Source organism: Rhyacophila brunnea, unplaced genomic scaffold (genome assembly GCF_057557595.1).
Source record: "Rhyacophila brunnea isolate RB1 unplaced genomic scaffold, BYU_Rbru_1.0 scaffold_13, whole genome shotgun sequence".
Taxonomy (NCBI): domain Eukaryota; kingdom Metazoa; phylum Arthropoda; class Insecta; order Trichoptera; family Rhyacophilidae; genus Rhyacophila; species Rhyacophila brunnea.
In genome coordinates this window covers 13832270-13850447 of record NW_028232785.1, presented here as the reverse complement: position 1 = coordinate 13850447, position 18178 = coordinate 13832270, and the positions used below count along the sequence as shown (strand labels likewise).

The 18178-nt window shown below is 34.8% G+C and overlaps 1 protein-coding gene across 1 annotated transcript; it reads left to right on the top strand.

Annotated features, from left to right (window-relative positions):
• Positions 1-9190: 9190 nt before the first annotated feature.
• LOC147076564 (uncharacterized) lies at positions 9191-17745 on the top strand. Its single transcript, XM_085940896.1, has 5 exons — positions 9191-9411; positions 13484-13630; positions 15663-15782; positions 16965-17361; positions 17729-17745. Exons 1-5 carry the CDS (start codon positions 9277-9279, stop codon positions 17743-17745), a joined length of 816 nt encoding a protein of 271 aa, XP_085797022.1. The 5' UTR covers positions 9191-9276.
• Positions 17746-18178: the final 433 nt, after the last annotated feature.

Genomic DNA, 18178 nt, shown 5'->3' with positions numbered 1-18178 from the left:
AAGACTGCCATAGTATCCTCAGCTAATGATACCTTAGGACGCCGAAAAACAGGTGAACGATCAGAATGGTTTGTGGTGGATGGCCGCGAAGTCACTACGAGAAAGAATGAGGCTTACTTAATGATGCTACAGAAGAAAACACGGGCATCAGACGATGAGTATAAAAAGCGCCGGCGTGACGAAAAGAAACTACACAAGAAAAAGAAACGCGATTATTTAAAAAAGGAAATGATCCTACTCCAAGAACACTATAAAGCCCAAGAAAGTCGGCTGTTCTATAGAAAGATAAATAATGTTAGGAAGGGTTTCAAGCCTCGTATCACAATGTGCAAGGATGACAATGGCATGATACTCACAGAAAAGCACCGTATTCTTGCCCGGTGGGTGGGTTTCTTTGATCAATATTTAAATATCCCCCATAATGATGCCGGCTACACTAACATTAATACTCATGACCAGGAATCAGTACAAAGTGGCATGGATGATAACGAAGAACCACCGACATTAAATGAGGTAAAAGGTGCCATGTCAAGGTTAAAAACAAACAAATCGCCTGGAATAGATAACCTACAGAGTGAATTAATAAAATGTGGGGGAGAAAGCCTGTTCAAACATTTACATAGCCTAATCCACCAAGTATGGACTTCAGAAATGATGCCAGAGGAGTGGAAGGATGGGCTGATTTGTCCCCTGCACAAGAAAGGAGACCAACTAGAATGTAGTAACTACAGAGGGGTGATACTCATTAACTCTGCATATAAACTGTTGTCGATTCTGATATTCCAGCGGCTGGAACCCATTGTAGAAGGAATACTCGGGCACTACCAAGGAGGCTTTCGACGGGGGAGATCATGTGTTACTCAAATATTCACTCTAAGGCAGATTCTAGAAAAGACCACTGAATTCAATATTAACACGTATCACCTGTTCATCGATTTTAAGGCAGCTTATGATAGCATTAATCGATACCGGCTATACGAAGCAATGCGAGAATTTGAAATTCCGACGAAAATAATTAAACTTAAAGAGATGACAATGACACCAGTACAATGCCGGGTAAAGCTTCAAGCAGAAATATCCGAGCCATTTGTATCACTGAATGGCCTAAGGCAAGGTGACGCTCTGGCATGCCTTCTTTTCAATATTGCGCTAGAAAAGGCGATACGGGATGCAAAGATTGATGCCCGTGGCAGCGGCACGATATTTACTAAGCCTGTGCAGCTGCTGGCGTATGCTGATGATATTGACATCATTGCCATATCAGAATTGACGCTGAAAAAGGCATTCACAGCACTAGAAGCCTCTGCCAAAAGAATGGGTTTACAAATAAACGAGGCAAAAACTAAATACATGCCTGTCTATGTCACACCACGAGAAGTCGCACCAAAGTTAGATATTGGTGCATACAAGTTTGATACGGTCGATAGTTTCATATACCTTGGATCTCTTGTAACTCGAAATAATGATATTACAGAAGAAATCAACAAGAGAATCATGTCTGCGAATAAATGCTACTTTGGTCTGTTAAGACATTTTAAGTCCCGTTTACTATCTCGTCAAACTAAAAGCACTCTTTACAAGACACTTGTAAAGCCAGTGCTCACCTACGCATCGGAAACCTGGACATTAACTCTGCGAAATGAACGAGCCCTGAACATCTTTGAAAGAAAAATTCTCCGCCGTATATATGGACCGATCAGGGATGGCACCAATTGGAGGAGAAGATATAATGCTGAGCTATACGGGCTGTACAAAGATTGCAGCGCAGTTCAATCAATTAAGATTGGGAGACTGCGATAGCTAGGTCATGTGCACCGTATGAATGACAATGAACCGGCAAAGAGAGTGATGTCCAGCAATCCAATAGGACGTAGAAGAAGAGGGAGGCCAAAGATTCGCTGGTTAGATGGAGCTGCCAGTGACTGCTGTATTCTGGGGGTACCAAATTGGAAAGCGGCCACACTGAATAGGAACAGGTGGAGGGAGCTGTTGGAGGAGGCCAGGACCCACACCGGGTTGTCGCGCCCCTGATGATGATGATGAAGCTGTCTGAGAATCATACGATGCTATTTCCCAATTTTTTTTAAATTCAGACAATCTGTCACTTACATTCATATTTTCATTGCACTTTTTTGTGCATTTGCATTTATAATCAATAAACTAAATCTATAATTTTGGCGGGAGCGCAACTGTCAAATTACATAGATAATACGTGTATAATGTGACCAGTGTATAGAATCACGGATCTGCAGTATGTGTTTATGCCGCCTAGGCTTCAGCAGATTACGTTTTATGTTGTATTTGAAACTGATTGAAATGCAGTAAGCGATCAACTATCTTTGGTTGTTTTCTGTGTAACATGTGTTTCAATATATTCTATCAACAATAGTAATGCTAAAAATATTTGTCATTTTTCATTTTTCATTTGTCATTGGTCATTTTATGCAGATTTTATAAAATGAATATTTGCTTATAATATTAAATGTAGAATATGATCAACTGACTTTGACTGTTTTATGCAGAATACAAAATCATCCATATTCTATCGTTATAGTAACTAGAGTGGTGTGATTGTTTTCTGCTGATCACCGGCACAGTGTCCGGCTTGTATAATCAGCAGAATATTTCTATAGTATTTTATTTCAAGAATATTTTTTTGCGTCTTGTCTCATTTCAGCAGAACGTAGAGAAAACCTTCTCGCATCTGATCTATAACATATCTCATTTTTTTATTTTTTGTGGACTGGCTACTTTCTGCATAACTATGTCCAATTATATATTGTTTTTCAGAACCTTCAAACAAGAGACACGGTAAATATAAAATCGGAACCCGAATTTCAGCGAGTGGACATCAAGAAAGAGTTTATTGAAGATACAATTAATTATAAAGATCCTCAACCAAGTTGTTCTTATTCGGAATATAGCCCAGTAAAACAGGTAATACATTTATTTGAACTATGTACGTACTTTACAATGTAGGTAGAAACATGAAGATATTGTGTTTCTTTCTCGTATCTAGTCTATAAAATGAAAGATGACAATAAAACAAATAAATAGTGGATGATATTATCTAGTGACATAATGTGACATGATAATATTATGCATGCAGGGGCTAAGGGTTCATAGGGACTATCCCCACATCGTTATCATGTGGAGAATGCGTAAAATATATCATTGTCATAATATACCTACTTAATTAAATAAATTAATGAATTATTTCATCTACCTATCTATACCCGTCGCAATTTTAGAGAGTTATTTATTATTGTTATACTAAAAAATAAAGCAATAATTGTTTACGATTGATGGCGCGGTATTAAAATATGCATGCTGTACCAAAATGTGGTACCTTCTTTTACTGTACACACTCTACTCGGTTGAGTTAATGTAATATTTAATTCCCTAAAGTACACTACGGCCAACTCAAATCGATATTCTGAAGGATGCCAAACACACTTGCAGGGTGAAACAAAAGGCTACTTCACTTTGATCATTCAGATCAGAATCTATTTTGTACAATGAAAAGTGAACCATACGTAAATTGTCAGGGCCGATCGATATCAATGTGAAATCTGGATTAGAGCGAACAACTAACAGGACAACGACATGTATCTTAAAACAATGTTTATAAAATTATGTTCGCATCGTTCAGCTCAACTAGGAAACCTGTGCAACTTCAGTAGATAATTAACAGCACACATGTAATGCGGATGAAAGTTTAAAATATGCTTTGTCTAGATCGTGTGTTGCTAATAATTATATTTTAAATGTTTTTATAGGATAACGCAGCAAATCTCAAGTTGTCGGAAAAAGAGAAAATTGATGACATCATACAAATCGACAAACAAGATATTAAAAAAGAACTCGAGGATTACAACAAAAGTTTAAAAAAAACACGTGGTACTATTAAACGAAATGTTTCTAAATCATTCCCCGAATTAGTGGCTGTTATAGAGTTGGAAAAAAAATATTTTCATGTTAATAATTTTGTGTGCGGTATATGTGATAATTTTTTTGCATCGTTAGACATGCTCGAGTTTCACAAAGTGTTGCATAAAAATATAATCAATAAAATCACTAATAAAGATGTTAAACAATGTAAACTTAGTAAATGTAAAGTCTCTTGTCACACTCCATTTAAAAGCGATGAATCTAATTATTCTAGTGACACGAATAAACTTAAATTGACACATACCGGAGAAAAGCTATTTAAATGTTACCAATGTGATTATTCTTGTAATAGATTTCAGCTACTGAAATTACATATAATGACACATACTGGAGAAAAGCCATTTCAATGTAATCAATGTGATTATTGTTGTATAACATCTGGAAACATGAAATTACACATGATGACTCATTCTGGTATAAAGCCATTTAAATGTGATCAATGTCATTACTCATGTATAACATCTGGTAGCATGAAATTACATATAATGACACATACTGGTTTGAAGCCATTTAAATGTGATGTTTGTGACTATTCTTGTAAAACATCTTTCTATATGAAATCACACATGATGACTCATTCTGGTATTAAGCCATTTAAATGTGATCAATGTGATTACTCGTGTATTACATCTGGTCCGATGAAATTACACAAAATGACACATTCTGGTGTAAAGCCATTTAAGTGTGCTCATTGTGATTATTCATGTAAAACATCTGGAAACATGAAATCACATATTATGACTCATTCTAGTATAAAACCATTTAACTGTGATCAATGTAATTACTCTTGTAAAACATCTAGTGGCATGAAACGACACAAAATGAAACATTCTGGTGTAAAGCCATTTAAATGTGCCCATTGTGATTATTCTTGTAAACTATCGTTCCACATGAAATCACATATTATGATGACTCATTCTAGTATAAAACCATTTAACTGTGATCAGTGTAATCACTCTTGTAAAACATCTGGTAACATGAAACAACACCAAATGACACATTCTGGTATAAAGCCATTTAAATGAAATCAATGTGATTACTCTTGTAGAATATCCTGTGATCTGAAAGTACACATAATGACACATTCTGGTGAAAAGCCATTTAAATGTGATCAATGTGATTAAGCCGTTTAAATGTGAGCAATGTGATTATAATTGTAAAAGATCTAGTCAGATGAAATTACACAAAATGACGCATACTGGTATAAAGCCATTCAAATGTCATCAGTGTGATTACTCTTGTACATTTTCCCGTAACCTGAAAGTACACAAAATGACACATTCTGGTGAAAAGTAATTGAGATGTGATTGATATGATTACTCATGTATAAGATCTCCTCGGATGAAATTACATTTAATGATACATACCGGTATAAAGCTTTTGAATGTCATCAATTTGTGACGACATGTATAACATCTGGTAATATGAAATAACACAAAATTACACATTTTGATGAAAATCCATTTAATATGAAATCACACAAAATGACTCATTCTAATGAAAAAAAATTAAATGTGATCAATGTAATTACTCTTGTATAACATCCTAACGTCATATCGTAAATCGTATCGTAAATTTACCGAAAATGAAACTTGAAAATGATTGTTTCATTTAATTATCAAACCAAATGATTTTTTGTTGTTTTATTGTTTAACTATTATTTATTCAACGAATAAGTCAATAATATATGAGAATGTCACATTTTATAAACTGAATATAGATAATTTGAAAACATCTCATGCATACACACACTTGTAAAAATCATTTTGTACTAAAACCGATAGCCAACATAATGCTATTGTAAAATCGTCTGATGTCACAACTACTAGTTAAAATCAGCGTAATTAACTGAGATGCCCGTCTCTGAACTGCAAAAACATACTGGCGCAATACTGGAAACCAGCAGGTAGAGGATCAAGTGCTGTCGGTTTTCCTATTTTTCCACTAAATGAATTTTACTAGTGTGTATGTGCATGCGATCTTGTGAATATCATGCGAATATGTATATTCAATTTAATTCATCTTGTTTAGCATCATCTGACCTAAAAATAAGTACCTACACAAAATGTCTTATTCTGGTCAGAAACCATTAAAATGAATGCAATGTCTTGCATTTATGTTTTTAGATAAGTTCTGTGTTATGATATTTTTATTATGTACTTATTTGGAATGTAATATGCTTTTAAAAATCAGTCATCTGTTCACTGAACTATGACTTGATCTTTGTTATAATAAATAAAAGCTATTTCTTCAAACCCATTGTGTTATTATTTTTCTCTTACATATTATTCCTTACTATTTTTTATTAGTAACACAGTAAAATTAGGGGTGAGGTTGTTAAGGGCGAATAAATAAGTTTTATTTAAACATTTTGATAAACGATTACTAAGGCTACACATTGTCTAGGAAGAGACGGTTTGGTAATCTTACTAGCCAGCACCTCCAGATCATTACAGCTTCGCTGGCAGGTTCTACGAGCTTGGTCTTGTTACCCGTTCAACATGTCCTGTGGCGGAGAAATATAGGATGCGAACCACATCCTCTGGGAATGTTCTTAAATGTTTACGGAAAGAGAAGAGTTGCTCAAGTCGGTTCAACCAGATGTGGACCCATCGGACCATCCGATCTGGTTGCCACAAAGATGAATTTTATTTAGTTTAGAAAATTTGTGGCGTCATATTGCCAACGTGAAGAGATCTTCCCTTGGAATGTTTGTGAAGTTTTGTATTAGCTTTAGTTACTACAATTTTTAATATTGCCTCATCGTACCTGCTCATCTCTCCCATGGAAATAATTTGGAAAATACTTCTTTCAAACCAAATAGAAAAAATCTTTTTGAAAAAAGTGAGACACCTCGCCGGATCGAACCCGCATCTCTCGGGTATTGCGCCCAAGCACATTGTCTACAGTGCTTAAAGAGTAATATCTAATTACGACAAACTTTAACTAATGGCTTCGTTCAATAAAATAATAGTTAATAATTATTTAGTCATTATTAATAATAAACAAAACGTAGGTACCTACTTAAGTAGTTTGACACAGTGAAGGTTTTACGCAGGTGGCAGGGTTCCTATATTTTGACGATGATAAAAAGAGGACATATTTATTTCAAAATTAGCAGTCAACCTATAGTCCAGTGCCTTACGGGGTCTCTAGGTTTGAACTCGGTGATACATATAGTAGAATCCCCCATTTCCAAAGTTCACCTTGTCCGTTTTGTTTGGCTTGGAGATATTCACGAAAAACGTCTACGGAACCTCTATTCAAAAAAAAAAAATCTCTTTTTTTAATCAAATTGAAATAAAAATATTATAATACTCGTATAATGCTCGTGAAATAAAAACACATATCAATATCATACACAGTTTTTAAATAGGTATTTGAAGGTTTGTCACGGACAAAATGATTTTATTTTGACACAGTTTTAAGGATTTAATGCATTTTGGAAATGTTTTTATGGACAAGGTGAGTTATGGGAAAACGTGTATGGAACATCTAAATGAAAAGAAACATTAATGTTTTGTTAATTAAAATAAAATTGAATATAATAAGCTTGCGAAAAACACTTCGTTTTCTAAAATATGATACACAGTTTTTGAAATATTTAAAGATTTGTCATGGACAATATGACTTTTGACACAGTTTTATGGGTAAAACGCATTTTGCAATTTGACGCTGTTTTTCAACCGTTATACGGGCTGCAAGACTACTGTAGGAATACTATATATAGAATATGTATGTGCTCATTTGAATATAACTTAAATATAGCTGCATATTCAGTTTATTTTTGGACAATTGGAAATGGGCGTCTTACTATGTATTATATGTGTACATTAATGGTATTTTCCTGATTATTCTTAGTCATACTACTTTCTGACATTCTGCTGGTTCACCACATTACCATAAACGACTACGATGGATTTAAACAGGGTGGACTCCCTCGCGAATGATTGAACGCATCTCGCAGGCGGCGGGATTCAATAGGTAGTAAAGCGTCCATCTAAAAGAGTACCTTTCAAAACTACAAACAGTTTCAATTCGATACCTGCACAAGGATAATAATATTTTCAAAATACATGAAGAATGTAATATAGGTAGTCTATTCTGCTCTGTCAGATTTAACTGTGCAACCTTTATCCAAGATAATAATATTACAGACGGAACAGTATATTGGATTGGATCAGCATATTATTTTAGTTAGACAAGGATACGATGGCTGTGCCAACATGTCGGATGATAATATTTTAGGTGGGATCAAAAAATAATATGGGATTTAAACCCAAAACCTATGTTCTTTCATTGCGGAGGTCACCGTTAGCAAAATGTTTTAATTAAATTGGTAATTTCTACTCTTAAAATGATGTTTTATGTGTAGAACTTGCTTCAATAAATGATATTCCTAGGTATATTATATGATAGTTACGATGTCAGGATGTACATGCTTTAATTATTTAAAAAAAAAAACTTAAATGTCAATTCTTTCAAATGTAGCGACTGCTGCATCGCCTGGAAACCGCGAATGCCGCCAAAAGTTGTAGAGTTAATTATATTCACTCCTTCATTCCAGACGCTTTACAATAATATGTCGACCCTATGCAACTCATGGTATACCTAGCCCCACGTGGTGTCACCGGCACATTTGCCTAATATATTATTACCTATAATGATTGTATACAAATTGAATTTCTCTGCATCGTAATGATTATAATATTATATGACAATACTAACAGCATATTTTGTCTATGCTAAGCGCGTATAGTGCGCAGTGCTGCCAACCGTACTATATTTATAGTATTTGTACTATAATTTTGGTCCACGTAGGTACTATGTACGATATAAAATAGATATAGTACGCCCAAAATACTATAATTTTGAATATCGTACTATAATTTAATATAAAAGTACTATAATTCCGCATTTGCCATTTCGCAATCGAGTCGTCCCTGAAAATTTTGAAATCGGAAAAAAATCAGGAACCTGCTGCCCGTGGCGAAATAATTTTCCTAAAAAAAACGAGCCGACCATGAAAAATTGGGAACATGCGGCCCGCGGTGAAATACTCACAAATCCTACTAAATTCTCCGTTATTTTTTTTCCGAAAAACCAAAAACCTACATACATTTTAAACAGATGACAACGCGTACTATATTTTATCCCCAAATACAATAATTTTGGAGGCTCTGTACTATAATTCCACTTTCAAAATATGGTAACACTGACAGCGCGTGTCCCATTGTTCAGAACTGTTATAAGAATAACATCTGACACCTGCACGTTTTTGTTCTGCTACGATAATCTATCGCACGCTTTCAATAAATTCTAAAGATGGACGTGAAACGCGAGCCGGATGAATTCGAATTTGATGCAGAATGGGAAGTGCCCTTAAACCATCAAATTAACCCTGTGACCAATATTTATATAAAGCAAGAGATTGCCGACGGTTCCAGCATTGCTTTTGAGGTTAGTTTTATGAAGCTTATGTCTTATATAGCGCCTGTACACGTCCATGGATTTACTTGCAGCAATAGTGGGTATTTTAAGTACTGACTGTATCTCCAATATCATTCTTCAAGAGTAAGCAAGACGCGATGTTGTCATTTTATGGCAGTCGTAAAAATCTGCTGTCCTTAAAATAAGTCGCTGCGCGGTGTGGCTTATTTTTTCCCGGCAGGTTTGCAACTATCGGTCTACTGCGCAGACGCATATATCGAACAAATCCAACTGTGGCGTGAAAATACAGAAGCTTCCGAACTTTTTGATTCATGCATGCAATCTTGCAACTGCAAGATAGTTGAACATGTTTACACGTACATTTTCTTGTAATGGCCGTGATAATAATATATACTGTCAGCAGTAAATCCATACACGTGTAAACGTGTAAGTTTATGTTTGCGGACATTGTCATTAATTTCGTACACGTATTTATTTCTTTGCAAGCGTTGCAAAATTACGCGTACCTATCTAGGTTTACTATATATTAAACGTATCCAAAACCATAATAAATCCACTATGTACCTCATGGAATTACGAATAATTGGCTTGTGAATTCTTTTTTTCTATACAAAAAAGCTCAAAAAGTTAATAATAATATTTTGACATTAATTGAAATATTTTTTAACTAATATTTCTGTTCTTATTATTGGAATTTTGATAATAGCCGATATAGGTAGGTACTGGATTATTTACTTGTTACTGGTTTACTGGTTAGGTATATGATAATATGTATCTATTGATTGCGCGAAGACAGACATACTGCACTGATCCAATTCATCTGAATGCAGTAACCGATATTATTTGACAGTTTCCAATCAATTGGTCAAGGCGGCTCTTTTGGTGCAGTGTCAATCATCCGAGAGCTCTGGGTTCAATACCCACCCGGTGAGGACACAATTTGTGATGTTTGTGATTGCTCAAAATTACCAACAACTACCTTGTACAAAAAAACCAAGTCACGGTTATTATTAATAATTACAGAAGCATAATATATATATATATAGATCCACATTAATTTTTCCTAAACTAATTGTTGTAGTGTAGCGAAGGTTGGAGGTAGGCTGTTAAAATCCACCAAAAATAGTGCACACCAGTGGCGATGAGTGGAGGTAGGCTGTCAACATCCACCGTAAACAGTGCACACTAAATTCTGCTAAACTAATTGTTCTAAATATAAATAGGGTCGACTGATATGGGTTGACGCCAATAGCGAGGAGTGGAGGTAGGCTGTTAATATCTGCCATAAATAGCGCACATTAATGTTTCCTTAACTAATTGTTAGTTGTAGTGTAGCGAGGGTTGGAGGTAGGCTGTTAAAATCCACCATGAATGGTGCACACCAATAGTGATGGGTACAAGTAGGCTGTCAAAATCCACCATAAATAGTGCCATTGACACCATTAGCGAAGGGTGGAGGTAGGCTGGTAATATCTGCCATAAATGACGCACAATATTTTTTCCTAAACAAATTGTTAATTGTAGTGTAGCGAAGGTTGGAGGTAGGCTGTTAATATCAATATTGCACACCAATAGTGATGGGTGGAGGTAAGCTGTCGAAATCCACCATAAATAGGACATATTAATTTTTGTTAAACCAATAATTGCTCTAAATATGAATACGGTAGACTGATATGGGTTGACACCATTAGCGAAGGGTGGAGGTAGGCTGTTAATATCCGCCATAAATAGCGCACAATATTTTTTCCCAAACAAATTGTTAGTTGTAGTGTAGCGAAGGTTGGAGGTAGGCTGTTAAAATCCACCAAAAATAGTGCACACCAGTGGCGATGAGTGGAGGTAGGCTGTCAACATCCACCGTAAACAGTGCACACTAAATTCTGCTAAACTAATTGTTCTAAATATAAATAGGGTCGACTGATATGGGTTGACGCCAATAGCGAGGAGTGGAGGTAGGCTGTTAATATCTGCCATAAATAGCGCACATTAATGTTTCCTTAACTAATTGTTAGTTGTAGTGTAGCGAGGGTTGGAGGTAGGCTGTTAAAATCCACCATGAATGGTGCACACCAATAGTGATGGGTACAAGTAGGCTGTCAAAATCCACCATAAATAGTGCCATTGACACCATTAGCGAAGGGTGGAGGTAGGCTGGTAATATCTGCCATAAATGACGCACAATATTTTTTCCTAAACAAATTGTTAATTGTAGTGTAGCGAAGGTTGGAGGTAGGCTGTTAATATCAATATTGCACACCAATAGTGATGGGTGGAGGTAAGCTGTCGAAATCCACCATAAATAGGACATATTAATTTTTGTTAAACCAATAATTGCTCTAAATATGAATACGGTAGACTGATATGGGTTGACACCATTAGCGAAGGGTGGAGGTAGGCTGTTAATATCCGCCATAAATAGCGCACAATATTTTTTCCCAAACAAATTGTTAGTTGTAGTGTAGCGAAGGTTGGATGTAGGCTGTTAAAATCCACCATAAATATTGCACACCAATAGCGATGGGTGGAGTTAGGCTGTCAAAATCCACCATGAACAGTGTACACTAAATTCTGTTAAACTAATTGTTCTAAATATAAATAGGGTCGACTGATGGGTTGACACCAGTAGCGAAGAGTGGAGATAAGCTGTTAATATCCACCATTAATAACGCAAAATAAGTTTTGTTAAACCAGTTGTCCTAAATATGAATACGGTAGACTGATATGGGTTGACACTTTTAGCGAAGGGTGGAGGTACGCTGTTAATATTCGCCATAAATAGCGTACATTAATTTTTCCTAAACTAATTGTTAGTTGTAGTGTAGCGAAGGTTGGATGTAGGCTGTTAAAATCCACCATAAATAGTGCAGACCAGTAGCGATGGGTGGAGGTAGGCTGTCAACATCCACCGTAAACAGTGCACACTAAATTCTGTTAAAACTAATTGTTCTAAATATAAATAGGGTCGACTGATATGGGTTGACACCAGTAGCAAGGAGCGGAGGTAGGCTGTTAAAATCCACCATAAATAGTGCACACCAGTAGCGATGGGTGGAGGTAGGCTGTTAATATCCACCATTAATATCCCACATTAATTTTTCCTTAACTAATTGTTAGTTGTAGTGTCGCGAAGGTTGGAGGTAGGCTGTTAAAATCCACCATAAATAGTGCACACCATTAGCGATGGGTGGAGGTAGGCTGTCTAAATCCACCATAAACAGTGAACACTAAATTTTGTGAAGACTAATTGTTCTTAATATAAATAGGGTCAACTGATCTGGGTTGACACCAGTAGCGAGAAGTGGAGGTAGGCTATTAATATCCACCATAAATAGCGCACAATAAGTTCTGTTAAACCAATTGTTCTAAATATGAATACGGTAGACTGATATGGGTTGACACCATTAGCGAAGGGTGGAGGTATGCTGGTAATATCCGCCATTAATAGCGCACATTAATTTTTCCTATACTAATTGTTAGTTGTAGTGTAGCGAAGATTGTACATATACGACGTCACACGATTTTAGCTGTTTTAACACCCCCCCCCCCGCCTATCGTCACAACCTTTATTAAAAGAGTAAAATGTATATGGAGGGGGAAATGGGCGTGGCTTCTATTAATAGATCGATACTTTTGTTGCTCCAAATGGATCAATTTCGTATGTCATCTTTGGAAATGGACCAACAAATCTGGGTAGATCAACAAATTAAAAATAACCAACAAACATCTGGCGTACCGTCACGTAAGATAAAGAGAGAGAGAGAAGAGATATCTATATATAATATATTTGGTTACATTATTTGGAGTTTTCAGATAACTGTCCTATCTACAATAACATAGTTTTGAGATATACGCAAATAAAGATTTTACTACCATGTAATTCATTAAATAAAGAATACTTTTCTCAACTATAACTTGTAAATGGATCTATGTACAGCATCGAGCTTAAGAAACCGTGTTGCAGCTGGGAAATATTGGCTCTCCGATGAATATACTGATTATTATAAATCATATACAAGTGAGCGATATTCCATAAATTAAGCTTGATTTAATGAAATAATAATAAGTATATTGTTTTTTACAGAATCTTCAAACAAGAGACTTAGTAAATATAAAATCGGAACCCAAATTTCACCGAGTGGACATCAAGAAAGAGTTTATTGAAGATACAATTAATTATAAAGAACCTCAACCAAGTTGTTCGTATTCAGAATATTGTCCAGGAAAACAGGTAATACATTTATTGGAACCATGTACGTACTTAACAATATGGGTATTAACATATTTTGTTTCTTTCTCGTATCTAGTCTATAAAAATCGTGATGAAAATAAAACAAATAAATCGTGGATGATGTTATCTAGTGACATAATGTGACATGATAATATTATGCATGCGGGGGCAGCTCTACCTTAAGGGTTCATAGGGACCATCCCCACATCGTTATCATGTGGAGAATGCGTAAAAAACTTCAGATATTTTTATTATTGCCATAATATACCTACCTAATTAAATGAATTATTTAATTTATTTCATCTATCTAAACCTGTCGCAATTTTAGAGAGATATTTATTATTATTATACTAATAAATAAAGCAATAATTGCAAATTATGTAATAATATAATAATGATTACGCGGTATTAAAATATGCATGTTGGATGAATACACAGATTCAAGTTTACTTACCTACCTACTTAACTGATCCTATTTATCTTAGTGCAGTGGAAGTAAACCGATATTATTTGACAGTTTCAAATCATTTCGTCAGTAACTGCAGCTGGGAAGGCATGCTTCCGTTTTGAAAAGTATATAAGTGTGGCAATCAATGGCCCATGCGCCCATAATATGTGGCACCAAGGGCAAATAGCATTTTGTCCTCGCCTTCTGTAGTATTCGCGTGTATATACCTATTTAGGAAGAGCTCTTAGACTTTCGTCAATGTTCTGACTGAAGAAAGAAAGAAAAATAACTGAAAAAATTGGGGTTATTCAGTGATTTCTCCTACGAATTAACGGAATCAACACGACAAAATGTATATTTTTTATATCTATACAGACGGAGAGATAACTAAATGGCCTATCTTTCATCTCTTACTCATTATTTAGTTACTTACTTATTACTCGTTAGGTCACCGTGCTCCTCTCTCCCATGAGCAAATTGTGGTGACCTTAGTCTTAGGTATCGGATCCTGAGACATTCCCAGGTTCAAAAAACACTGATGCTTCACAACCAGATGTAGAGCTCCTTGATACGCTCGATTATGACAGTGTGTGGTGCGGGGCGGCTTACTTTAGAAATTTCTATGTTTGTGTTGACGCTAAAGTAATAATTTGACTTTATTTGTCCGCTGTTGGCGTTCTAGTTAGCAAGCTGCAGAGTTGTTGGCGGTGTGGTGTTAATAACCACAGGTGGTTGTGAGGGGTAAGGTGAATATTGTTCACTGTAAGTCATTTTGATTTGATTGCTCAAAACGCGCCAAAAGAAGTACAACTTCAAAAATATTTACATCATGTAGGCATATGGAATAATCAGAATTCTATCCTAATAGGTTTCTAATGTTATTAAAATTGGTATATAAAGGTTTCTCGTTTATAAATTAATACTACAATATAATGTACCTACATTCCAATAAAAATAGCTTCGACCTTTACCTACTTTACAATCCAAAAAATCTTTTTTTATTATACATTATTGTACATAAATGGAACAAGGCAATAAATCTTACCCGTAACCCCAGTGCATTTTTTGTATACAATTTTATTGTTTTATCACAATTGTCGCGAAAAGGTCTATTAGTGCATTTTGACGGCCATACACCCATACAGTATTGTCATGAAAAAAGGTTATTTCTCAAATATATTGTCTTACACTATCACTATTTCAAAAAAACTTAAGTATGTACATAAATAAATGAACGGGTCCAGGGATTCTAAGCAAGTAAAATTATTTTTTATAATTAAAATATTGATTCATATATATGTTTTATATTTATTTATCAATTAGTTTTTCCTCAATTTTAATTAAATCCGCACTGAAATGTAATAATATTAAGTAGGAGGCTTGAAGATTTTACGAACCGGTACGCTATCCTCGGGGTTTTAACGAAAAGGAACGCCATCCTAGGGAAATTCACGAACCGGAGCTATGCTCCGGTGCGTTCCGGTCCATTCCGAGCGCTGGTTTTAGCCGGAAACTCATCAAAATGAATAAGTATATTTATTTTTCTGTTATTAATACGATCTGTCTTCTGTTTGTTTTCTTTAGGTTAAAACCACTAGCACTGTTATGGCTCAATCGAACTTGTGTTTGTCAGACACAGATGAAATTTACTCCGACATACACATTGATGAACATGACATTAAAAAGGAACTCGAAGAATACAACGTAAGGTTTTAAATAAATACTTTTATTGCAAAATTTTAGCATTGTAAGTACCTACAGATATGATAATATGCAGCTTCCTATAATCTATAGCAGCGATGGCAAACCCTTTATATGCTTACGTGCAAAGTATTCGTGAATGAGGTAAGTATATTTTATTATAAATTAATGTAGGTTAACCAGTAAAATCAATCACATAGAATAGGTAGAATAATGAAAATTTAGTATAAAATAATATGTGATGGTCCCAATAACAGCGGACACAAATAGCATAACTAATGAAATTAAATTAGATCAAATATTAGGTACAGCTGCGATGCATATAATCGGATATCGTTAAAAAAGATAAAAACATTCATAAGAACATAAAGTTGGAAAATCGATGATTTAGAAGAGGTTATTATTCAAACTACTCTACTATACCAGAGCTGGTTGAATACATACACGTACAGATGCATATTAAATTCGAGTCAAGTTATCAACTATCAAATTTCTCTTCTGTTGATTAAGTGACATTGTTTCGTTCACCGCGTCCATCTTTTAACGCGAGATTGTAAATAAAACAGAAAATAGCCGTACACATAGCATTATCACTACCAGTACCAATGGATCATATTATAATTCAATATAATTCGTTCAAGGAGAATGCCGCAAGCAAATGTACCTACTATCCCATTGTGCAATCTTCATCTACTGTACCAAAATGTAGTATCTTCTTTTTCTCTACTCACTTAAGATATAGGACAATGGTTGAGTTAAAACAATAGTTTATTTACCTAAAGTACACTACAGCCAACTCAAATCGATATTCTGAAGGACGTCAAACATACTTAGATACATGTAGAGTGAAAAAAAAGGCTACATCACTTTGATCATCCGGATCAAAATCTATTCTGTACTATGAAATGAAAACCATACGTAAATTGTCAGGGCCGATCGAGGTCAAATTGCATTCTGGATTAGAGCGAAAAACTAACTGGATGACAATACCCAATTCTCTGTTATGAAAACTAAATGTATCTTAAAACAAAGTAAATTATTTTTGCATCGTTTAGCTCAACTAGGAAACCTGTGTAACTTCAGTAGATAATTAAAGGCATACATGTATTGCGGATGAAAGTTTAAAAATGGTTATGCTGTCTAGATCGTGCTGTGCTAATAATTACATTATAAATGCTTTTTTAGGATAACGAAGCAAAACTCAAGTCGTCGGAAGAAGAGAAAATTGATGACATCATACAAATTGACGAACTAGATGTTAAAAAAGAACTCGAGGATTACAACAAAAGGTTTAAAAAAACATTTGGAACTAATAAACGTAATGTTACTAAATCAATACCCGAAAAAAATATATTCCACGAAATCACTAGTATGGATGTAAAACAATGTAAACGTAGTAAAAGCAATTTCTCTTGTCAAACGCCATTTAAAAGCGATGAATCTAATTATTCTAGCGACACGAAAAAGCTTAAACTGACACATACCGAAGAAAAGCCATTTAAATGTTTGCAATGCGATTTTTCTTGTATAAGATCTGGTCTACTGAAATTACATATAATGACACATACTGGTATAAAGCCCCGTAAATGTGATCAATGTGATTACTCGTGTATCTTATCTGGTAACATGAAAATACACAAAATGACACATTCTGGTGAAAAGCCATTTCAATGTGATCAGTGTGATTACTCATGTATAACATCTGGTAGCATGAAATCACACAAGTTGAGACATTCTGATGAAAAGCCATTTAAATGTGATCATTGTGATTTCTCGTGTAAAACACCTGGTAACATGAAAGCACACAAAATGACTCATTCTCCAGAAAAATCTTTTAAATGTCATCATTGTGATTATTCTTGTAAAACATCCCAACATCTGAAAGAACACAAAATGACACATTCTGGTGAAAAGCCATTTAAATGTGGTCAATGTAATTACTCTTGTAGAACATCTGGTCACTTGAAAGTACATATGAGGACACACACTGGTTTGAAGCCATTTAAATGTAATATATGTGATTATTCTTGTAAAACATCTAGTCTTTTGAAATTACATATAATGACACATACTGGTATAATGCCATTTAAATGTCAACAATGTGATTATTCTTGTAAAACATCTGGTGTCATGAATCAACACAAAATGACACATTCTGGTGAAAAGCCATTTAAATGTGATCTATGTGATTATTATTGTAGATCATATGGTAATTTAAAATTACATATAATGACACATACTGGTATAAAGCCATTCAAATGTCAACAATGTGATTACTCGTGTATAAGATCTGGTAGCATGAATAAACACAAAATGACTCATTCTCGAGAAAAGCCGTTTAAATGTGAGCAATGTGGTTATAATTGTAAAACATCTCAAAATCTGAATGTACACAAAAT

Excerpts from the sequence above, each read along its gene's own strand:
- LOC147076564 (XM_085940896.1), top strand. The coding sequence starts at position 9,277 with ATGGACGTGAAACGCGAGCCGGATGAATTCGAATTTGATGCAGAATGG. Across the intron at positions 9,412-13,483 it reads GTTCCAGCATTGCTTTTGAG|AATCTTCAAACAAGAGACTT; the intron begins GTTAGTTTTATG and ends TGTTTTTTACAG. Across the intron at positions 15,783-16,964 it reads AGGAACTCGAAGAATACAAC|GATAACGAAGCAAAACTCAA; the intron begins GTAAGGTTTTAA and ends ATGCTTTTTTAG.